The sequence below is a fragment of the Heterodontus francisci genome, chromosome 26 (assembly GCF_036365525.1).
Source record: "Heterodontus francisci isolate sHetFra1 chromosome 26, sHetFra1.hap1, whole genome shotgun sequence".
Classification (NCBI taxonomy): domain Eukaryota; kingdom Metazoa; phylum Chordata; class Chondrichthyes; order Heterodontiformes; family Heterodontidae; genus Heterodontus; species Heterodontus francisci.
The window spans coordinates 11,486,920-11,511,402 of NC_090396.1; the positions used below are offsets into that span (position 1 = coordinate 11,486,920).

Here is a 24,483-nt window from a genome sequence, read left to right on the forward strand (position 1 = left end):
CACAAACCATAGTGTTACAACATCTAGTTAAAACAATTCAGTCACAACCCACTGCTGCAGCCCTGCCCAAGGCACAACTTCCTACTGCCGTACAGGTCCCACAGGCTCCAGCAGGTTCATGCTCCTGCTTAGCTACAGATCCCACAGGCTCCAGCAGATTCATGCTCCTGCTGGAGTACAGATCCCACAGGCTCCAGCAGATTCATGCTCCTGCTGGAGTACAGGTTTCACAGGCTCCAGCAGGTTCATACTCCTGCTGGAGTACAAGTCCCACAGGCTCCAGCAGGTTCATGCTCCTGCTTAGCTACAGATCCCACAGGCTCCAGCAGATTCATGCTCCTGCTGCAGTACAGGTCCCACAGGCTCCAGCAGGTTCATGCTCCTACTGAACTACAGATCCCACAGGCTCCAGCTGGGGTCCAGATCCCACAGGCTCCAGCAGTCATCCAGTGGCATGTTACATACTTGAGCCCGACAGTGGCAGTCACAAGCTATTCTACCACGGGACATCATAATCTGCTTAACCTTGGCCAACATCCACACACTCCATTCACAGTGATTGAGAGCAGGAGCTCTGAAGTCTTCCCCTCTAACCCAGTAGACCCGCTCCTGCTGTCTCAGTTAACCTTTCGAGCACTGAGATGCCAGCCTAAGGACCCCTGGATGACATGACCCTTGGTGACGCCAGCCATAAAGACAGCAGTGATGTTTTATTTGTACCAATTTGGGAAGATGTGGTAAATCAAAGAGCAGAGACAAGGCAAGAAAGGTATTAATATGGGAAATTATAAACAGACTATGCCAATAAGGCTAGAAGTTACAAAAATAATCAAAAGGACAAAACTAAAGACCCCGTATCTGAATGCACGTAGCCGTCGAAATAAAACAGATGACCTCAGAGTGCAAATAGAAATAAATAAGTATGATCTGATAGCCATTACAGAGACATGGCTGCAGGATGACATCGATAGGGACCTGAATATTGAAGGGTACATGACACTTAGGAAGGACAGGAAGCTAGGAAAAGGTGGAGGGGTAGCTCTGTTAATTAATTATGCTATTAGCACAATCGCGAGGGATGACTCAAGCTCAGGAAACTAGGAGGTAGAAGCAGTTTGGGTAGAGATGAAAAATGATAACGGCAAGAAGTCACCTGTGGGAGTGGTGTACAGGCCCCTAACAGTAACCACACAGTAGGACAGGGTATAAATGAAGAAATAATAGGTGCTTGTCAGAAAGGTACGGCGATAATCATGGGGGATTTTAATCTACATATAGACTGGAAATATTAGATGGGCAAAGGTAGCCTAGATGAGGAGTTCATAGAATGTTTTTGAGATAGTTTGTTAGAACAGCACATTCTGGAGCCAACCAGAGAGCAGGCTATACTAGACCAGGTATTGTGCAACAAGATAGGATTAATTAATGACCTCATAGTGAAGATGCCCCTAGGCAGCAGCGATCATAATATGATTGAATTTTATATTCAGTTTGAGGGAGAGAACAGTGGGTCCAAGACCAGTATTTTAAACTTAAATAAGGGCAATTATGAGGGCATGAAAGCACAGCTAGCTAAAGTGAACTGGCAAATTAGGTTGAGGTCAATAGATATGCAGTGGCAAACATTTAAGGGGATATTTCAGAATACACAGAATAGATACATTCCAACGAGAAACATTCCAAGGGGAGAAGCCACCATCCTTGTTAACTAAAAAAGTTAAAGATAGTATCAAAATTAAAGAAAAAGCAGATAATTGCACAAAACTGGGTGGCAGGTCAGAAGATCGGACAGAATATAAAAACCAAAGAATGACTAAAAGATTAAAAGGAGGGAAAAATTAGAGCACGAGGGAAAGCTAGCTAGAAATATAAAAAGATAGTAAGAGTGTCTATAGACATTTAAAAAAGAAAAGTTAACAAAGTGAGCGTTGGTCCGACGGAACGCGAGTCTGGGAGATTAATAATGGAAAATAAGGAAATGGCAGATGAATGGAACATGTATTTTGCATTGGTCTGCACTGTAGAGGATACAAATAAGATCCCAGAAATAGCTGTAAATCAAGAAAATTACAATCACCAGGAAATTGTTGGAGCTGCGGGCTGACAAACGGGTCCCGATGGACTTCATCCTAGGGTCTTAAAAGAAGTGACTAGCGAGATAGTTGATGTGTTGGTTTTAATTTTCCAAAATTCCCTTGATTCGGGGAAGGTTCCATTAGATTGGAAAATAGCAAATGTAGCTCCTTTATTCAAAAAGGGAGACAGAGAGCAGGAAACTACAGGCTAGTTAGCTTAACATCTGTCATATGGAAAATGTTCGAAGCTATTATTAAAGATGTTATAGCAGGGCACTTAGAAAAATTCAAGGTAATCAGGCAGAGTCAACATGGTTTTGTGAAAAGGAAATCATGTCAAACCAATTTATGTTCTTTGAAGAAGTAACATGTGCTGTGGATAAAGAGGAACCAGTGGACATACTGTACTTAACTTTACAGAAAGTATTTGATAAGGTGCCACATCAAATATTATTGCGGAAAATAAAAGCTAACCGTGTAGTGGGTAACATATTAGCATGGATAGAAGATTGACTAGCTAACAGGAAAGAGTGTAGGCATAAATGGTTTAATTCTGGTTGGCAAGATGTAACGAGTAGTGTGCCACAGGGATCAATGCTGGGGCCTCAATGTTTTACAATTTTTATGAATGACTTGGATGAAGGAATGGTTGGATGAATGGTTGCTCAATTAGCTGATGACACAAAGATAGGTCAAAAAATAAGTTGTGAAGAGGACATCAGGAGGCTACAAAGAGATATACAGGTTAAGTAAGTGGGCGAAGACCTGGCAAATGGAATATAATGTGGGAAAATGTGAAATTATCCATTTTGGCAGGCAGAATTTTTAAAAAAGCATATTATCTAAATGGTGAGAGATTACAGAGCTCCGAGATGCAAAGGGATCTGGGTGTCCTAGAGCATGAATCGCAAAAAGTTAGTATGCAGGTTCAGCAAGTAATTAGGAAAGCTAATAGAACGTTATTGTTTATTGTGAGGGGAATTAAATACAAAAGTTGGGAGGTTATGCTTCAGTTATACAGGGCATTGGTGAGACCACATCTGCAGTACTGTGTACAGTATTGGTCTCCTTATTTAAGGAAGGATGTTTATGCGTTGGAAGCAGTTCAGAGGAGTTTTACTAGACTAATTCCTGGAATGAGCGGGCTGTCTTTGAGGAAAGGTTGGACAGGCTAGGCTTGTATCCGCTGGAGTTTAGAACAGTAAGTGGTGCCTTGATTGTAACATATAAGATCCTGAGGGGTCTTGACAAGGTGGATGTGGAAAGGCTGTTACCTCTCGTGGGAGAATCTAGAACTAGGAGTCACATTTTAAAAATAAGTCGCCTATTTAAGACAGATGAGGAGAATTGTTTTCCCTCAGAAGGTTGAGTGTCTTTGGAACTCTCTTCCTCAAAAGGCAGTGGAAGCAGAGTCATTGAATATTTCTAAGGCAGAGGTTTTGATAGATTCTTGATAAGCCAGGGGGTGACAGGTTATCGGAGGTAGGTGGGAATGCTGAATTGAGGTTGCAATCAGATCAGCCATGATCTTGTAGAACGGCGAAGTGGGCTCGAAGGGCCGAGTGGCCTACTCCTGCTAATTCATATGTTCGTACGTGCAATGATGTTCAGAACGACATTCCAATGAGAAAGTGGAGATCTCCCCAGATGGCCAGTGCTGAAGACTGGGCACTAGTTCATCAGGTTGTTGTTCCCCTGGGTACCATAGTGAAATTTTGACAATTACCCATGAGATTTCGATGGCAAGGCATGCGAGTATTCAAAAGACTCAGGCCAGGATAAGACAGCATTTCCATTGGCCAGGCTTACGTAAAGATGTGGTTGAATTTTTCAGATCATGTCATACATGTCAGGTAGTTGGGAAGCCACAGCCTTCGATTAAGCCAGCCCCATTAATACCAATACTTGCTTTTGACAAACCATTTAGTAGTTTTCTTGTAGATAGTGTCAGACCCTTACCCACAACTAAGTGAGGTCACATTTTTTCCTAACCATCATGAATTTGTCCATTTGATTTCCAGAGGCAATACCTTTGGAAGAGATCACAGCAAAAGTTGTGACTGAGAGGTTAATTCAGTTTTTCACTAAATATGGATTGGCAAAAAAAAATTCAGTTGGACCAGAGATCAAATTTCCCATCAGGAGTATTTCAAGAGGTCTTGTGTAATTTGGGAGTGAAACTACTCAAATCATACGCTTATCACCTGCGGTCACAAAGTGCTTTGGCAAGGTATCACTAAACCCTAAAGAGTATGATTAAGGCATAATGTTTTGAGTATTGTCAGGCAGACCCAACACCTGCCAAGACTGAGGCACACATGATTTCACCACATGAACATCAAATCTTAAAATTGCAAGCCCCTGACTGGAATAATATTTGCATAGTAACTGACAGTGTTGGAACAATGGGGATCCAGTCATCATTTCCCCAATAGATAGAAGTGGTCAGACCAGTTTTAGTCACATGACTAACTGGGTGTTACAGAGGTTGGAACTGAGAGTGCTTTAAATTGGGGAAAAAAAGTGTTTGGAAGGAGAAAGCCATGTGCTCCCAGTTGGAACAGAACCTCCTCTCCAGTCCTGCCTGCCTCCATCTCTTTCCCACGGAACAGAACCTTGTGAAAACACATGCACCTCAATGTGAGAGAAAAGTCTCCTATGTAAACAAGGTTTAAGAAGAACACTGGGCCCCGACGAACAGAAAGACTACCTGCAATCAAGTGAGCTCAAAGCACAGTAAACAAGAAACTCTTATGAGCCTCAAATCCCTCTCTACTATATTTTCCTCTCCTTTTTTCTGTCCCTATTTACATGTGTGTATTGCATGCGCATGCTGGGTGTGTCGTATATCTGTAGGCATGAACCATATTAGAGTTTAAGTGAGTTTTAAAAATTTCACTTTCCTTCTTTAAACCGAAGAAAGCCTGTTTATGCTCATTTCTTTGCCTTATAATTGGAAAGCTGTGAACAAGGATTCACCAAAGGGGAAGCTCAAAACACAGTGTTTGAAAATTAAACCCTGTTACCATAAGACCGGGCGAAGACAGTAAAAGACTCCCTAAACACCTTTCTCACCTGGTCGAAACAGTATCCTCACAATTGGGATAAGGAAATACCATTTTTATTATTTGCCACAAATGATTTCAGCAAGTGATGAAAACCCAAGCAGATAGAACAGCTCAGGCACGTCGTTTTTTTTAGCTCAGGTCCTAAAAGCAGAATATAGGGAGTTAGGAAGTAAGCTGAAAAGTAGGACCTCAAAAGGTAATGATCGCAGGATTACTACCAATGCCATGTGCAAGTCAGAGTAGAAATAGCAGGATATATCGGATGAATACATGGCTGAAGAGATGGTGTGAGGGGGAGGGTTTTAGATTCCTGGGACATTGGGATCGATTCTGGGGGAGGTAGGACCAGTTCAAACTGGATGGGTTACACCTGGGCAGGACCGGGACTGATGTCCTCGGGGGAGTATTTGCTAGAGTGGTTGGGGAGGGTTTAAACTAAAATGGCAGGGGAATGGGAACCCTTGCAGAGAGTCAGAGGAGGGGGGATCAAAGACAAGAAGAAAAGACAGTAAGGGGAATAAGAAAACTGATAGGCAGAGAAATCAAGGGTCAGAATCAAACAGGGCCACAGTGAAAAACAGTGGGAAGGGGACAAGTAATGTTAAAAAAACAAGCCTTCAGGCTTTGTGCCTCAACGAGCAGAGCATTCGCAATAAAGTGGAAGAATTAATTGCGTAAATAGATGAAAACGGGTATAATATAGTCGGGATTACAGAGACATGGCTGCAGGGTGACCAGGGATGAGAAATGAACATCCAGGCATATTCAGTATTTAGGAAGGACAGACAAAAAGTAAAAGGCGGTGGAGTTGCACTGCTGGTTAAAGAGGAAATTAATGCAATAGTGAGAAAGGATATTAGCTCTGACGACGTGGAATTTGTATGGGTGGAGCTGCGAAACACTAAGGGGCAAAAAACGTTAGTGGGGGTTGTATATAGACCCCAAAGCTGTAGTGGTGATGTTGGGATTGGCATTAAACAGGAAATTAGAGACGCATGCGATAAAGGAACATGTGTAATTATGGGTGAATTTCATCTGCATATAGATTGGGCTAATTAAATTAGTCAATACCGTAGAGGAGGAAATCATGGAGTGTACATGGGATGGTTTTCTGGACCAATACGTTGAGGAACCAACTAGAGAACAGGCCATCCTAGACTGGGTATTGTGTAATGAGAGAGGAATAGTTGACAATCTAGTTGTGAGAGACCCCTTGGGGATGAGTGACCATAATATGATAGAATTCTTCATCAAGATGGAAAGTGACGTAGTTGATTCTGAGACTAGGGTCCTGAATCTTAATACAGGAAACTACGACGGTATGAGGTGCTAGTTCACTATGATGGATTGGGAAACGTTACTTAAAGGCATGACGGTGGATAGGTAATGGCAAACATTCAAAGAGCGCATGGATGAACTACAACAATTATTTATCCCTGTCTGGCGCAAAAGTAAAACGGGGAAGGTAGCCAAACCACGACTTACAAGGGAAATTAGAGATAGCATTAGAGCCAAGGAAGAGGCATACAAATTTGCCAGAAAAAACAGACCTGAGGATTGGGAACAATTTAGAATTTAGCAAAGGAGGACCAAGGGATTGATTAAGGGGGGAAAAATGGAGTACGAAAGTAAGCTTGCTGGGAACATAAAAACTGACTGTATAAGTTTCTATAGGTATGTAAAGAGAAAAAGATTGAAGACAAATGTAGGTCCCTTACAGTCAGAAACAGGGAAATTTATTATGGGGAACAAAGAAATAGCTGACCAACTAAATGCATACTTTGGGTCTGTCTTCACAAAGGAGGATCCAAATATCAGGTGAAAGGGAGGAGATTTAAAGGGGATCAAAGGGGTAAATTTTTCACACAAAGAATAGTGGGTATCTGGAATGAGCTGCCTGAGGTGGTGGTGGGGCAGGAACAGTAGCGACATTTAAGAGGCATCTGGACAAGTACTTGAATGAGCAAGGCATAGAGGGATATGGAATTAATGCAGGCAGGTGGGATTAGTATAGATAGGCATTATGGTCGGCATGGATGCGGTGGGCCAAAGGGCCTGTTTCTAAGCTGTACGACTCTATGACTCTAAATTCTGGGGAACACAGGGTTTAGTGAGAGAGAGGAACTGAAGGAAATTAGTATTAGTAGAGAAATGGTGTTGGGGAAATTGATGGGATTGAAGGCCGATAAATCCCCAGGACCTAATAATCTACATCCCAGAGTACTTAAGGAAGTGGCCCCAGAAATAGTGGATGCTATTTGGTGGTCATCTTCCAAGATTCTATAGACTCTGGAACAGTTCCTACAGATTGGAGGGTAGCTAATGTAACCCCACTATTTAAAAGGTGATGTAGAGAGTAAACAGGGAATTTTCGACCAGTCAGCCTGACATCAGTAGTGGGGAAAATTCTAGAGTCCATTATCAAAGATTTTATAGCAGAGCACTTGGAAAACAGTGGTAGAATCGGACAGAGTCAGCATGGATTTACGAAAGGGAAATCATGCTTGACAAATCTACCAGAATTCTTCGAGGATGTAACTAATAGAGTTGATGAAGGGAGCCAGTGGATGTGGTTTATTTGGACTTTCAGAAGGCTTTCGACAAAGTCCCATGTAAGAGATTAGCATGTAAAATTAAAGTGAATGGGATTGGGGGTAGTGTATTGCGATGGATAGAAAGTTGGTTGGCAGACAGGAAACAAAGAGTAGGAATAAACAGGTCTTTTTCCAAATGGCAGGCAGTGACTAGTGGGGTACCGCAGGGATCGGTGCTAGGACCCCAGCTATTCACAATATATATTAATGATTTAGATGAGGGAACTAAAGGTAATATCTCCAAATTTGCAGACAACACAAAAATGGGTGGGAGGGTAAGTTGTGAGGAGGATGCAGAGAGGCTTCAGGGTGATTTGGACAAGTTGAGTGAGTGGGCAAATGCATGGCAGATGCAGTATAATGTGGATAAATGTGAGGTTATCCACTTTGGTAGCAAAAACAGGAAGGCAGATTATCTGAACGACCATAAACTGAGAGGGGGAAATATGCAGTGAGACCTGGGTGTTCTCATACTCCAGTCGCTGAAGATAAGCATGCTGGTCCAACAGGCGGTAAAAAAGGCAAATGGTATGTTGGCCTTCATAGCGAGACGATTCGAGTACAGAAGCAGGGATGCCTTGCTGCAATTATACAGGGCCTTGGTGAGTCCAAACCTTGAATACTGTGTGCAGTTTTGGTCTCCTTATCTGAGGAAGGATGTTCTTGCTATAGAGAGAGTGCAGCGAAGGTTTACCAGACTGATTCCTGGGATGGTGGGACTGGCATATGAGGATAGATCAAGTCGGTTAAGATTATATTTGCTGGAATTCAGAAGTGAGGGGGGATCTCATAGAAACCTATAAAATTCTAACAGGACTTGATGTCCTGACAAATGTCGGGTAATGCATTTTGGAAGGTCTAACGCAGGTGGGAAGTATACAGTAAATGGCAGAGCCCTTAGGAGTATTGACAGGCAGAGAGATCTGGGCGTACAGGTCCACAGATCACTGAAAGTGGCAACGCAGGTGGATAAGGTAGTCAAGAAGGCATACAGCATGCTTGCCTTCATCGGTTGGGGCATTGAGTATAAAAATTGGTAAGTCATGCTGCAGCTGTACAGAACCTTAGTTAGGCCACACTTGGAATATTGCGTACAATTCTGGTCGCCACACTACCAGAAGTACGTGGAGGTTTTGGAGAGGGTACAGAAGAGGTTTACCAGCACATTGCCTGGTCTGGAGGGTATTAGCTATGAGGAGAGGTTGGATAAACTCGGATTGTTTTCACTGGAACGACAGAGGTAGAGGGGCGACATGATAGAGGTTTACAAAGTTATGAGTGGCATGGACAGAGTGGATAGTCAGAAGCTTTTTCCCTAGGGTGGAAGAGTTAGTTACTAGGTGACATAGGTTTAAGGTGCGACAGGCAAAGTTTAGAGGGGATGTGCGAGGCAAGTTTTTTTTTTTTTTTTACAGAGGGTGGCGAGTGCCTGGAATTTGCTGCCGGGGGAGGTGGTGGAAGCAGGTACGATAGCGACGTTTAAGAGGCATCTTGACAAATACATGAATAGGATGGGAATAGAGGGATACGGACCCCAGAATTGCAGAAGGTTTTAGTTTAGACAGGCATCAAGATCGCCGCAGGCTTGGAGGGCCGAATGGCCTGTTCCTGTACTGTTCTTTGAAGGATGTTCCCAATGGTGAGGGAGTCCAGAACCAGGGGTCATAGTCTAAGGATACAGGGTAAACCTTTCAGGACTGAGATGAGGAGAAATTACTTTACCCAGAGAGTGATGACCTGTGTAATTTGCTACCACAGAAAGCAGTTGAGGCCAAAACATTGCATGTTTTCAAGGAGTTAGATATAGCTCTTGGGATGAAAGGGATCAAAGGATATGGGGGGAAAGCGGGAACAAGTTACTGAGTTGGATGATCAGCCATGATCATAAATGAATGGCGGAGCAGGCATGAAGGGCTGAATGGCCTACTCCTGCTCCTATTTTCTATGTTTTCACCATGGAGACAAGGTGCTAGTTTTGTTGCCTTTGCCTGGGGAACAACTGAAAGCTTGGTTCAGTGGACCTGACTTCATGACAAGGAAATTTAGTAAGGTGAACTATTTGTTTGGTACCCCTGGCAGATGGAAAAGTCAAAGGGTGTGTCACGTGAATATAATGAAAAAATACTATGACTGTGAACCTCATCAACCAGTAAATATATTCCAAGTGACAGAAGGGGTGGTTAAGGATATTGTTACTTTTAATGAACTGGATGAAGAGGCAAAGACTGAGAATTCTCAGATTGAAAACCCTGCAGTGAAACTGGCAAACACAGAAGTGTTAGAAAGTTTACATACGGTTCTACATTATCTTTCTGAATATAAAAGGGACCTAACTGAGCTGTTAAAAGAGTCTAAAGCAGTTTGTGAAGCTACGCCAGGTCAAACTCCTCAGGCTATTCAAGGGGTTGATTTAGGGACAACTACACCCATTAAACAGAACCCTTATCAATTTAAACCTCAGGTCTGAGAGGAGTTTCAATATATGCTAAATAATAATATAATTGAACCCAGACAAAGTAGCTGGAGTTCTCTAGTAGTGCTGGCTACCAAAGCCAGACGGTTCCAAAAGATTTTGTATTATCAGAAAGTCAATGCAGGAACTAAAACAGACTTTTATCCAATCCCACAACTTGAGGATTGTATTGATAGAGTAGGGAATTCAGTCTTTATTAGCAAGACTGATCTGCTGAAAGCATACTGGCAAGTCCCACTGACAGACCAAGGTAAAGAAATTTCTGCCTCCATGACCCCAGATGGCCTATTTCAGTGTAAGGTCATCAGTTTAGTATGAAAAATGCAACAGCTACATTTCAAAGATTGACTATCCAGGTGATTGCTGGACTAAGCATTGTGTTGTGTACATTGATGACCATTTGGTATACAGTGACACTGGGAGGATCATGTTGAACACATAAAAAGGCTCTGTTTGACAAGTTAAAAAAAACCAATTTGGTAATAAACGTAGTGAAGTTTACCAAGTCTAAGGTCTCCTAACTGGGGCATGACGTGGGTCAAGGTCAAGTGTTGCCCAGAGAAGCTAAGGTTCAGGCGATAATAGACTTTCTAGTCTCCAAGATTAGAAAAGGAGATACTACGATTCCTCGGGATGTGTGGGTTCTACTGGATGTTTGTTCCTAACTTCAGTACAGTATTTACCCCACTGACAAATTTATTAAAGAGATACGTGAAGGCTGAATGGACAGAATCCTGTCAAATGGTATTTGACAAATTAAAGACCATTTTAATAAATGAGCCCATCCTGGCAGCAACACATTTTAGCAAGCCCTTTAAAGTGGCTATTGATGCCAATAGTGTAGGAGCAGTATTACTCCAGGATGATGCTAGTATTGAACGACCAGTCAGTTCCTTCTCAAGAAATCTAAATAAGTACAAAAACAGGTTTGTAGAGAAATTCAAGACCAAGAACGCCACATGATTCTGATGGAGTTTAATGTTACAATCATTTACCCTGAAGATCGTACATGTTACAGGAAAGAACAATGTAATTGTCGATACTCTGTCTAGGATTTAAAGGAACGATATAATGGAGGAAAACAACTCATACGTATGAAAATGGAAGCGTTTGCAAAATCAATACTATGGTAACCAATTTTCTATTTTCAGGGGGATGTGTTATGAACACTGGACTTTGTAGCATGATAGTTCAAAAACTGTGATTTTTAATGTAATGGAAAAAGGATTCGAAGGGAACATGTGACCTCATACCAACTCTACATAGGAATCCTCATTACCACGTGAACAAGCAACCCAGATTAAAGACGCTTTTGAAAGCGGAATGCAAGGTTGTAACATCTGAAGGACAATGGATTTCTCTCTCCCAGACACTCAGACTGTAAACAGGGAACCAAGACTCTGAAGGTGCAAACTCGAGTTGAAATTTTTTTAACACCTGGAAACAAAGATAGACCCAAGTGGTTCTGCTGTGGCCAGACTTGTGGACTGACTTTTGATTCTGGATAAATTTAACAGGCTTTCAAAAGTCTAGAGGCTGTAAGGAAGACCGGAAGACACAAAAACCATCAGTGGCAGCCTCAGGAGAGAGAAGACATCTGCTCTCAGAATACTGAGAGAGTGAAAGGTTACTAAGACTTGAACCCAATTCGAAAGTGGAGGTTCTTGGAGGTAAAAAGACCAAGGGAGTCACAAGAGATTGCCTTATTCACAGAAGTCCAAGTCGAACGCGCTCGGAAGAAGTGAGCGACGAGGACATTGACTGAGAAGGACAGGGAGATCCAACTCATTGCAATTAGGAGTAGTTTGGGACTTTTAACTGCAAAGGTATGGTTTCAATGAGTACACTGTAAAGTATAAATGTGTGGGGTTTCAAGTGTCCTAATAAGTTAAAGGAAATACCTTTGTCTATAATTTAGTGCATTAGCAACTTACAAAGTACTGTTTAATTAATGCTGACTTTTAATTTAGTTGTTGCAGTAAAAGTCTTAAAACATGAAATCTTGTCATGTATTTCTTTAAATGGGTCTGGGGGGGTTCATATCTCCTGTTTAAACGTTAACAGTTTCACTGAGTTCACAACAAAATCCCACCTGTAAGCTTGTGAAATTGAATTCAGTAAAATTGCTAAATTGTGGGCTGGCACCAGAAAATGACCCTGAAGCTATTAGCTTGTTGTATAAACCCAACTGGTTTATTCGAATCATTCAGGGAAAAGGAGCGTGTCGGTTCGACATACAAGTGACTCCAGCTCCACACCATGGTTGACTCCTATTGTCGTAAGAAGGGGCAACAGATAGGACCTTGCCAGTGTCAGTGTCACCCACATCCCAAAAACAAATAAATCCCAAAGAAAGTTCAATTGAACAAAGACAAGCACTGCAGGGTCACACATGTAACTTTTCAGCCTCACCTTGAGATGCCTCAATGAACAGGATCTCACAGAGATTCCAGATCAGCTCCATCGCAGACAGAATTGAAACCTGCCATTAAGAGAGAAAACCCTGCTGTTACCATCCATCAGCATATCGCACTTTACTCCAAAATTTAGAACTATTTCAAGAAATCATGCGGCCGAGCACTGCAATGGGTTAGATATCCAAGATCTAGGCTCAGACCCAGTCCAGACAAAAGAGATGCAAGTCTCCTCCATCTCCTAGCTGGAACAGTCCTACATTAGCTAATGCGGACAGTTTCAGTCCAGTGAGCATGCATCCACAGTATAATATAACCCCACGCTGTTCCTGCCTTGGGAGTGCTTTATAGAACAGTAAAGAGGGAGCTAGGAATCTGACCTGTGCTGTACATGCTCTGGGTGTGTTTGATAGGGCAGCGTTTTTTTTAATATTCATTCATGGGATGTGGGCGTCTCTGGCCAGGCCACCATTTATTGCCCATCCCTAATTGCCCTTGAGAAGGTGGTGGTGAGCTGCCTTGTTGAACCGCTGCAGTCCATGTGGGGTAGGTAAACTCACAGTGCTGTTAGGGAGTTCCAGGATTTTGACCCAGCGACAGTGAAGGAACGGCGATATAGTTCCAAGTCAGGATGGTGGATGATTTCGAAGGAAACTTGCAGGTGAAGGTGTTCCCATGCATTTGCTACCCTTGTCCTTCCAGTTGGTAGAGGTCACGGGTTTGGAAGGTGCTGTCTAAGGAGACTTGGTGCGTTGCTGCAGTGCATCTTGTAGATGGTACATACTGCTGCCACTGTGCGTCGGTGGTGAAGGGAGTGCCAATCAAGTGGGCTGCTTTGTCCTGGATGGTGTCGAGCTTCTTGATTGTTGTTGGAGCTGCACCCATTCCAGGCAAGTGGAGAGTATTCCATCACACTCCTGACTTGTGCCTTGTAGATGGTGGACAGGCTTTGGGGAGTCAGGAGGTGAGTTACTCGCCTCAAGGATTCCTAGCCTCTGACTTGCTCTTCTAGCCACGGTATTTATATGGCTACTCCAGTTCAGTTTCTGGTCAATGGTAACCCCGAGGATGTTGATAGTAGGGGATTCAGTGATTATAATACATTCAAATGTCATGGGGAGGTGGTTAGATTCTCTCTTGTTGGAGATGGTCATTGCCTGGCACTTGTGTGGCGTAAATGTTACTTGCCACTTATCAGCCCAAGCCTCGATATTGTCCAGGTCTTGCTGCAGTTCTACACGGACTGCTTCAGTATCTGAGGAGTCACGAATGGTGCTGAACATTGTGCAATCATCAGCAAACATCCCCACTTCTGACCTTATGATTGAAGGAAGGCCATTGATGAAGCATCTGAAGATGGTTGGGTCTAGGACACGACCCTGAGGAACTCTTGCAGTGATGTCCTGGAGCTGAAATGATTGACCTCCAACAGCCACAACCATCTTCCTTTGTGCTAGGTATAACTCCAACCAGCGGAGAGTTTTCCCCAATTCCCACTGACTCTAGTTTAGCTAGGGCTCCTTGATGCCATATTCGGTCAAATGCTGCCTTGATTTCAAGGGCAGTCACTCTCACTTCACCTCGAGTTCAGCTCTTTTGTCCATGTTTGAACCAAGGCTACAATGAGGTCAAGAGCTGAGTGGCCCTGGCGGAACCCAAACTGAGCGTCACTGAGCAGGTTATTGCTAAACAAATGCCGCTTGATGGCACTGTCGATGACACCTTCCATCACTTTACTGATGATTGAGAGTAGACTGATGAGGTGGTAACTGTCCGGGTTCGAATTGTCCTGCTTTTTGTGTACAGGACATACCTGGGCAATCTTCCACATTGCCGGGTAGATGCCAGTGTTGTAGCTGTACTGGAAAAGCTAGGCTCGGGGCGCGGCAAGTTCTGGAGCACAGGTCTTCAGTACTATTGCCGGAATATTGTCAAGGCCCATAGCCTTTGCAGTATCAAGCGTCTCCAGTCGTTTCTTGATATCACACCTGGAAGAGGGTGTAGAAGGGTGGGTTAGTAAATTTGCGGATGACACGAAGGTCGGTGGAGTTGTGGATAGTGCCGAAGGATGTTGTAGGGTACAGAGGGACATAGATAGGCTACAGAGCTGGGCTGAGAGATGGCAAATGGAGTTTAATGCGGAAAAGTGCGAGGTGATTCACTTTGGAAGGAGTAACAGGAATGCAGAGTACTGGGCTAATGGGAAGATTCTTGGTAGTGTAGATGAACAGAGAGATCTTGGTGTCCAGGTGCATAAATCCCTGAAGGTTGCTACCCAGGTTAATAGGGCTGTTAAGAAGGAATATGGTGTGTTAGCTTTTATTAGTAGGGGGATCGAGTTTCGGAGCCACGAGGTTATGCTGCAGCTGTACAAAACTCCGGTGAGACCGCACCTGGAGTATTGCGTGCAGTTCTGGTCACCGCATTATAGGAAGGATGTGGAAGCTATGGAAAGGGTGCAGAGGAGATTTACTAGGATGTTGCCTGGTATGGAGGGAAGGTCTTACGAGGAAAGGCTGAGGGACTTGAGGTTGTTTTCGTTGGAGAGAAGGAGGAGGAGAGGTGACTTAATAGAGACATATAAGATAATCAGAGGGTTAGATAGGGTGGATAGTGAGAGTCTTTTTCCTCGGATGGTGATGGCAAACACGAGGGGACATAGCTTTAAGTTGAGGGGTGATAGATATAGGACAGATGTCAGAGGTAGTTTCTTTACTCAGAGAGTAGTAAGGGCGTGGAACGCCCTGCCTGCAACAGTAGTAGACTCGCCAACTTTAAGGGCATTTAAGTGGTCATTGGATAAACATATGGATGAAAATGGAATAGTGTAGGTCAGATGGTTTCACAGGTCGGCGCAACATCGAGGGCCGAAGGGCCTGTACTGCGCTGTAATGTTCTAATTCTAATTCTAAAATACACGAAGTGAATTGAATTGGTTGAAGTCTGGCATCCGAGATGCTGGGGACTTCAGGAGGAGGCAGAGATTGATCAACTCAGCACTTCTGGCTGAAGATTGTTGCAAAAGCTTCAGCCTTATCATCTTCACTGATGTGCTGGGCTCCCCCATCATTGAGGATGGGGATATTTGTGGAGCCATCTCCTCCAGTTAATTTTTTAATTGTCCACCACCATGCACGACTGGATGTGGCAGGACTGCGGAGCTTAGATCGGATCCGTTGTTTATGGGATCGCTTAGCTCTGCTCTTGCATGCTGCTTACACAGTTTGGTACCTCATTTTGAGGAATGCCTGGTGCTGCTGCTGGCATGCCCTCCAGTACTTTTCATTGAACCAGGATTGGTCTCCCGGCTTGATGGTAATGGTAGAGTGGGGGATATGCTGGGCCATGAGGTTACAGATTATGGTTGAGTACAATTCTGCTGCTGCTGATGGCCCACAGCGCCTCATGGATGCACAGTTCTGCACTGCTAGATCTGTTCGAAATCTATCCCATTTCGCATGGTGGTAGTGCCATACAACACGGTATCCTCAAAGTGAAGACAGGTCTTGGTCACTCCTACCAATACAGTCATGGACAGAAGCATCTGTGGCAGACAGATTGGTGAGGTCAAGTAAGTTTTTCCCTTTTATTGGTTCCGTCACCACCTGCCACACGCCCAGTCTAGCAACAATGTCCTTTAGGACTCAGCCAGCTCGGTCAGTAGTGGTGTTACTGAGCCACTCTTGGTGATGGACATTGAAGTCCCCCACCCAGAGTACATTCTGCACTCTTGCCACCCTCAGTACTTCCTCCAAGTGGTGCTTAACGTGGTTCAAACATGGCCCGTGTTTGACCTGATGACATGAGACTTCATGAGGTTTGAATTCGACGTTGAGGACTTCCAAGGCAACTCCCTCCCGCCCATGGACCACTGTACCACTGCCTCTGGTGGGTCTGTCCTGCTGGTAGGACAGGACATAGCCGGGGATGGTGATGGCAGTGTCTGGGACATTGCCTGTAAGGTATGATTCCGTGAGTATGCCTATGTCAGGTTGTTGCTTGACTAGTCTGTGGGACAGCTCTCCCAACTTTGGCACAAGCCCCCAGATACTAGTAAGGAGGACTTTGCAGAGTCGACAGGGCTGGGTTTGCCGTTGTCATTTCCGGTGCCTTGGTCAATGACGGGTGGTCCATCTGGTTTCATTCTTTATTGACTTCGTAGCGGTTAGATACAACTGAGTGGCTTACTAGGCCATTTCAGAGGGCATGTAAGAGTCAACCACATTGCTGTGGGTCTGGAGTCACACCTAGGCCAGACCAGGTAAGGACGGCAGATTTCCTTCCCTAAAGGACATTAGTGAACCAGATGGGTTTTTACAACAATCGACAATGGTTTCATGGTCATCATTAGACTAGCTTTTAATTCGTTCTGCTATGGTGGGATTCAAGCCCATGTCCCCAGAGCAACACCCTGGGTCTCTGGGTTACTAGTCCAGTGACAATACCACTACACCATTGCCTCCCCAGAGGAAGCTTTACTCTGTATCTAACCCTGTGCTGTACCTGCCCTGGGAATGTTTGATGGGACAGTGTATAGGGAACTTTACTCAGTATCTAACCCATGTTGTACGTGCAATAGGAGTGTTTGTTCTGAATTGCACTGCTCTATTCACCAAATAAATATTCCAGTTTTGAGGCAAACATGCACTTTTACTAGCTTATCTATTCTTTATCATACTTGGTTCAAGCAGCATCTGTACTGATCCCAGAATGAGCCTCCCCTGAAGACTACTGTAAATTAAGAGATTCTTAGAAGTTCAAGTCACTCTCAAAGACTTAGGCTAAAAATCTGATGAAATCACCACTCTCTCAGCAGCTGACCCATGAATCCGGAGGGCGAAAGCCTGGATTAGCGCAGTGAGAAGTACTCGGTTACCATTCCAGCCTCAGGTAAATACAGTACCTGTGGATGAGAGTTGACGACTGTGCTTGCAATAATGTAGCTGAACAAAGAGGGAGTCCCAAAAGATTCCTTTCATGGGAACTGGTTTAAAAAAAAGAGGGGGCTGAAGAAACAGCCTGAAGCAAAGAAATCAGGAATCTGTTGCAGTGAATTATGAGGTAGTCGTCTTCCTAAACATGTGCACATGGGAAGCAAATCCATCCACAGTTCAACTGCCTTACTGTAAAGGCTTGCACTTGAATAACAGGCAGAGAGAAGACACCAAAAGGTGGTCAGCACCAGCAGAACCCAGGCCCCACCCACCTTTAGAAAAAGGAGAAAAAAAATCAAGGGAAATTAAAGGGAAAATTTCAAAAAGCAAACATATCACCTCTGGCCAAACTAGTGGTCCAGCTCCTAATTCAGAGTCATTGAGTTATTTATGGCACAGAAGGCAGCCATTCAGCCCGTGCTGGCTCTCCATGGAGCTATTCAGTCACTCCCACTCCCCTGCTCGATCCCCATGGCCCTGCAAGTCACCACCTAATTTCCTTCTGAAGTCATTGATTGTCTCTGCTTCCACCACCCTCCTCGGCAGCAAGTTCCAGGTCTTTGCATATAAGTACAAGTTTTTGCTACCATGCAACTTATATTAGCAAATTACTGACCAGCAGTTGTAACCTTGTAGTACGAATGTTCTAAATATCTAGGGCGGCACAGTGATTAGCACCGCAGCCTCACAGCTCCAGGGACCCGGGTTCGATTTTGGGTACTGCCTGTGCGGAGTTTGCAAGTTCTCCCTGTGACTGCGTGGGTTTCTGCTGGGTGCTCCGGTTTCCTCCCACAGCCAAAGACTTGCAGGTGATAGGTAAATTGGCCGTTGTAAATTGCCCCTAGTGTAGGTAGGTGATAGGGAATATGAGATTACTGTAGGGTTAGTATAAATGGGTGGTTGTTGGTCGGCACAGACTCGGTGGGCCGAAGGGCCTGTTTCAGTGCTGTATCTCTAAATATAAAACCCTTGAAGCGAACAGCAGTATGTCACTGCTGCTCACATCGTGAAAATAACTCATTTACAATCCTAGTGCAACCAAAAGAAAAATGTCAGCAACAGATAAGCATACCAGGAATCACCTCCCCCAAAGCCTAATCTGCAGCCCAGCCGGACATTAGCTAAACAGTGCTCAAGTATTGTCATACCTGCGCCTCATACTGCATCGAAGTGGCAGGATCCTCAGAGAAAGCTGTGATAAAAAAAATGTTACTGCAGATACTGTACACTAAAATCATCAGAAATGCAAAATGTAGACACTGTAGGGGGTGTAGAGAAAGTCAACAAGACTAACTGAGTACAATAGGATGAACTTTGATGAAAATGGCTTTTGGAGTATATGATTGGACACAAAGGGAATGCAGTGGTATGTATGCATTTTCAGAAGCTGCTCGATAAGCTGTCTCCCAAGAAGCTTATTACTAAAATTCCAGAAGGATCGGTAACTAGAGGACATTTAAGGTTATTGACGAAATATCTAGGGGAAGATTAAAAGAATTTTATTCATTACACAGTGAGTTATGATTGGAAATCACTGTCTGCGAAGGCAGCAGCTTCAACAGTAACTTTCAAAAGGGAACTGGATAAATACTTGAAAGGAAAAAACTACAGGGTTATGGGGAAACAGCAGCGCGGTGGGACAAACTGGATAGCTCTTTGAAAGAGCTGGGACAGACACAATGGGCCGAATGGCTTCCTTCTGCATTGTATTGTTTCAGCTGCTTTGGCCCTGAGCTCTGGAATTCCCTCCATAAACCTCTCTACCTCCCCTCTCCTCCTTTAAAATGTTCCTTAAAACCTACTTCTTTGACAAAACTTTTAGTCATCTGTCCTGAAGTCATCTTCTGTGGCTCAGTGTCAACATTTTTATTGTTAATACTCTAGTTCAGCACCTTGGGATGTTTGCTATGTTAAAGGCACTATATAAATGCAAGTTGTAGATGTATGATTTTATGATTCTAAGAGGAAATATAGAAAGTTGATGATGGACAAGAAACAAAGTTAGGGTGAATGGGTGTTGTTCAGCTTGGATCAACTGGTGCACCCCAGGAGTCACGGCTGGGTTCATTTTATCTCATTATATATTGAAGGTTTGGATGGTATATGTGGAGTACCATCCTTGAAATTTACTGACAGTACAGAAGTAGGAAGCTTAACAAAGAGTGAGAAGGACTGTAAACAGATGTTAATGAAATGGGCAAGCAGATGGCAATCATTTTGATGTGAAGAAGTGAGGTCAAACAGGAATGAGAGTAGAGATTTAATGGAGTACAAGAGTAAGGACGTAATGATAAGTTTATACAAAATGTTGGTTAGTCCATAGCACTGTGTGCAGCGTTGGCTCATCGTATAAAAAAAGACATTAAAGCTGTAGATAGTGAACAGTGTAGATTCACCAGGGTGATACCAGGGATGTGAATTTATAGTTATGAGAGACTGAAGATGCTGAGACTGTTTCACTGAGCAGAGAAGGATAAGAGGTGGCTTTTAAAATTATGAAAACTTTTGCTAAGACTGAATAGGAAATGATCATTCCTCTGGGTGGGGAATCAGTGATCATGGATCATCAATGTACAAGTCTCACTAAGAGTGAGGAAAGGGATTTGAAGAAATTTATTTCTACAGTGGGTTGTTGGAGTATTGAATATTTTTCCACAGGGAGTGGTTGAGGCAGAGACCATCACACCCATTAAGATGAGAGAATAAATATTTAAAACAGATGACACGATGGGCTGAATGGTCTCTTTTGGTGCTGTGCACGATGATTCTATTGAATGAGCTATGAAAAAAGATGTGAGAAGCTCAAACACTACAGGTTACAAAAATGATACTAAGGAGGATATAAAACATTACATGGTATTGAGTAAACCTTGAATATCAATTAAGCCAAGAAAGGACCGAATAACATAAATTTAAGTTTGCAAAACTAATTTAAAACAGCTCTTAGGAAGATCCTCTTTACCCAGAGTGGGATACTGAATGGAATATAACTGCCACATAGAATAGATGGCTGTTACAATGGGAGAGTTTGGGAATTGGAGGGGTGGATTTCAATGGGCTGAATGCACTTTTCGAATCCACAACTTTCACTGTGTACAAACACAGTCACTGGACAGCAAACTGAAAGCAGGATTCACACCTGGATAATTCAAGGGTGTTGAGGTCAACTTTCACCCCACCACCACTCCCCAACTACCCACACCACTTGCAATTAGTTAACTCAGCACAAATTAGGGGATTTCCTGGTCTGTATGGTTCAAGTACTCTGTGGACAAGCTTATTCCTACCACTCCCTGTATGAACCCACAGCCATTGTGAAGACGCCCGGTATGGGATGGGAGCAGGCCACTAGGAACAGCGCCTTCCATGAGGCCTACACCAGAAAGAAAATGTCCCACCTTTTAATCAATTTAATAAGTCCACAGCATAGAAGGGGTGAGTGACATTGCTTTCTGAAATCCCCAATACTTAGGGAGGCTGGTGTGTAATGAATTTCTTTGCAGTAAAATCTTCACATTGTGACTTGCAGCTTACCAGCTCCTGCAGCTCTGTGCAGTTCTTCCAGATAAGCTCTTATCACAGAACGATAGTTCTTGCTAATATAGATTAACCTGCAACAAAAATTATCTGTTACCATATGGGAATAAAACCTTACCAAACTGCACTCCTACCCCCCATCCCAGGGATGCCGACACTGGCTGGAGCATTTCCAGGCAAGCAAGGGGCTCATGAGAGCATGCATGATATAAAAGAGTTCAGAAAAAGGTAAATCTGGACCATTAATCCAGATTAAAGCAAGACACTTGGATAAGGGGCCAAGATAGAAACTGCTGAAAAGCACATTTAGGACCGGCGTCAGGAAAGGATCAACATGTGGAACTGGACTCGAGTAATGGGACTGTGGTTATTTTTCTGAACAGTTGAATGAGGATAGGCTAAACAGACTTTCGCATCTGGATCAATCTCATGAAAAGAGATCACATACCTCAGGAGAGACCAGAAATAAAACTAGGGCCATGCTGCTTATAATGGCTCAGTGCTATCCTAAGTACTACCTTCACCCAGGTCTGAGGCTCGATACAACTGAAGCATAACTTCCATCCCTTTGTATTCCAGCCCTCCGAGATAAAGACCAACATGCCAATAGCTTTCTTCATTGTTTTTTTTTTTTACTTGTCCCATAGCTTTTAATGATTTATGTACACAGACTCTCAAACCTCTCTGCTTATCCACAATTCCTAGTTTATCACAATTTTTAAATATTCCAATTTGTTTTTCTTGGGTCCAAAGGCCTCACACTTCTGCTCACTTCCTCTGTCTACACCCCATTGTAACTTCCTTCACACATCCGTAATAATTACTGAACGACCCACTTAGTCATCTGCAAACTTGGATATACAATTTTCTATTCCTTCATCCAAGTCATTGATATATATGGTGCAAAGATGAGGCCCGAGTACAGATCCCTGGAGAAAATAAAGTCTCATCCCACCATTCAGAGGACCTACCATTTATTTCAACTGTCTCCTAACTCCCAACTAATTTCTAACCAGTGTCACAAGGTTTCCTTGATAATTCTATGCACTTTCATTTTTGCTAATAATCTCTTGTGCTGATCTTTATAATTTGGAAGTCCATATGGACAACATCCACAGGCACTCCCTATTAATGGCCTTCTCAAAAAGTTCAACTAAACTCAATCAGACACAACCTACCATTCACAAATCCATGTCAACTCTCTGATCAGCTCAAGTACTCAGTCACTTTCACTATCTAGTAACTCCCCCACAACTTACATGAGGTTGACAGGTTTGTAGTTACCTAGCTTCTCTCTCCCACTCTTAAATAACGGAGTAACATTTTCAGCTTTCCATAATAATGACAGAATAAACCAGGAATACGGAGTACTTTCAGAATTTTTTTTATTTCAGAATTCCAGCATCCTCAGTATTTTGTATTTGTAATTTTCCAGTTTTTTCATTCCTTACGCTCTGTGTACGTGTGTAACTCTGATTTGGGCAATAGTCCCCATCCTGTCCATGTGCTTTCCTCACTTTTTCCTTCTTGGTGTTTAACTTATTTCAGGTTTTTTATTATTGTTTTCCATTAGTCGGCCTGTCAAGGCAGCAATTAGAGGGCTACAATGGGCCCCTGCACACTGGCAACCTGGCCTCCACATTTTCCCATAGCACAGTCACCACGCTTCATAATGTATTACATGTGAAGTGCTTTGAAACTCAATAAGTGCTGCAGAAATGCAAATCTGTCTTTCCCTCTACCCCACAATGCATCAAGGGGGGAAGAAGGATCTCCACTTAATTCATATCAATTTGTTGCAAAGAGTGAACTACCTGAAGATAGGGGGCCATAGACAACATTTCAGAGAGAAAGAGATCTGGAAATCAGTTTCTACTCACTCTGCTCTCCGGGACTTGCAATCCTGCTCAGATTTCTGAAGTGTCATGAAGATGCCGTGTGACTCATTGAAAAGTTTACGCAGAATTGGCGAGTAAACATCCTTATCGTTGTGGACAATTTGAATGTGGGGCATCCCTGAGGAGCTTCCAGGGGGGCTCTCTGGGGTTTGAAAAGAAAAAGGGCTTGTAAATTCAAGACAGCACAACTGTACACAGTCTGCACAAAGAACACCGTCAAACGTAGCAATGCACATCGTCAAACGCAGCAATGCCACTCTCCACCCACAGCTCAGTATCAATCCAATATCAATCTCACTGCCCCGCACTCTCCACACAGGCCTGTATCAATCCCAAACGAATCCCACAGCCCCGATCTCTCCCCATAGCCCGCGATCAATCCTTAACTAACCCCACTGCCTCATTCTCTCCCCATAGCCCTGTATCAATCCCAAACTAATCCCTCAGCCTCATTATCTCTCCATAGCCCTGTATTAATCCCAAACAAATCCCACTCTCTCCCCATAGCCCTGTATCAATTCCAAACTAATCCCACTCTCCCCATAGCCCTGCAGCAATCCCAAACGAATCCCACAGCCCCGATCTCTCCCCATAACCCTGGATCAATCCCCAACTAATCCCAAGCCTCATTCTCTCCCCATAGCCCTGTATCAATCCCAAACTAATCCCTCAGCCTCATTATCTCTCCATAGCCCTGTATTAATCCCAAACAAATCCCACTCTCTCCCCATAGCCCTGTATCAATTCCAAACTAATCCCACTCTCCCCATAGCCCTGCAGCAATCCCAAACGAATCCCACAGCCCCGATCTCTCCCCATAGCCCGCGATCAATCCTTAACTAACCCCACTGCCTCATTCTCTCCCCATAGCCCTGTATTGATACCCAAATTAATCCCAGTGTCACTCTCCCCTCATAGCCCTGCATCAATTCCCAAACTAATCCCACAGGCCCACTCTCTCCCCGTAGCCCTGTATCAATCCCACTCACTTCCCATAACCCTGTATCAATCCCAAACTAATCCCACTGCCCTGTGCTCTACCTATAGCCTCGTATTAATCCAATATTAATCCCTTGCCCCACTCTCTCCCCATAGCCCTGTATCAATCCCAAACTAATCCCACTGCCCTGCTCTCTCCCCATAGCCTTGTATCAATCCCAAACTAATCCCACTCTCTGCCCATAGCCCTGGAGCTATCCCAAACTAAGGCCAAAGCCTCATTATCCCCCCCATAACCCTGTATCAACCCAAAACTAATCCCACTGCCCCGCGCGCTCCCCATAGCCCTGTAACAATCCCCAAACTAATACCACTGCCCCACGTTCTTCTCATAGCCCTGTATCGATCACCAAATTAGTCCAAAAAGTGCAAGAAATACTCAGCAGGTCTGGCAGCATCTGTGGAGAGAGAAGCAAAGTTAACATTTCAGGTCAGTGACCTTTCATCAGAACTGGCAACGGTTAGAAATGTAATAGGTTTTAAGCAAATAA

At 43.7% G+C, this 24,483-nt stretch overlaps 1 protein-coding gene across 2 annotated transcripts in view; it reads right to left on the minus strand.

The window, feature by feature from the left end:
- The window catches only part of nup85 (nucleoporin 85), a 66,346-nt gene that overhangs the window by 36,730 nt on the left and 5,133 nt on the right, over positions 1 to 24,483 (minus strand). For both annotated transcript variants that reach the window (XM_068057802.1, XM_068057803.1), the window contains exons 3-6: positions 22,976 to 23,135; positions 21,093 to 21,169; positions 18,707 to 18,750; positions 12,623 to 12,692 (exon numbers count right to left, since the gene is read on the minus strand). In XM_068057802.1, the coding sequence (XP_067913903.1) occupies positions 12,623 to 12,692; positions 18,707 to 18,750; positions 21,093 to 21,169; positions 22,976 to 23,135 (351 nt within the window). The remainder of the gene's footprint in view (positions 1 to 12,622; positions 12,693 to 18,706; positions 18,751 to 21,092; positions 21,170 to 22,975; positions 23,136 to 24,483) is intronic.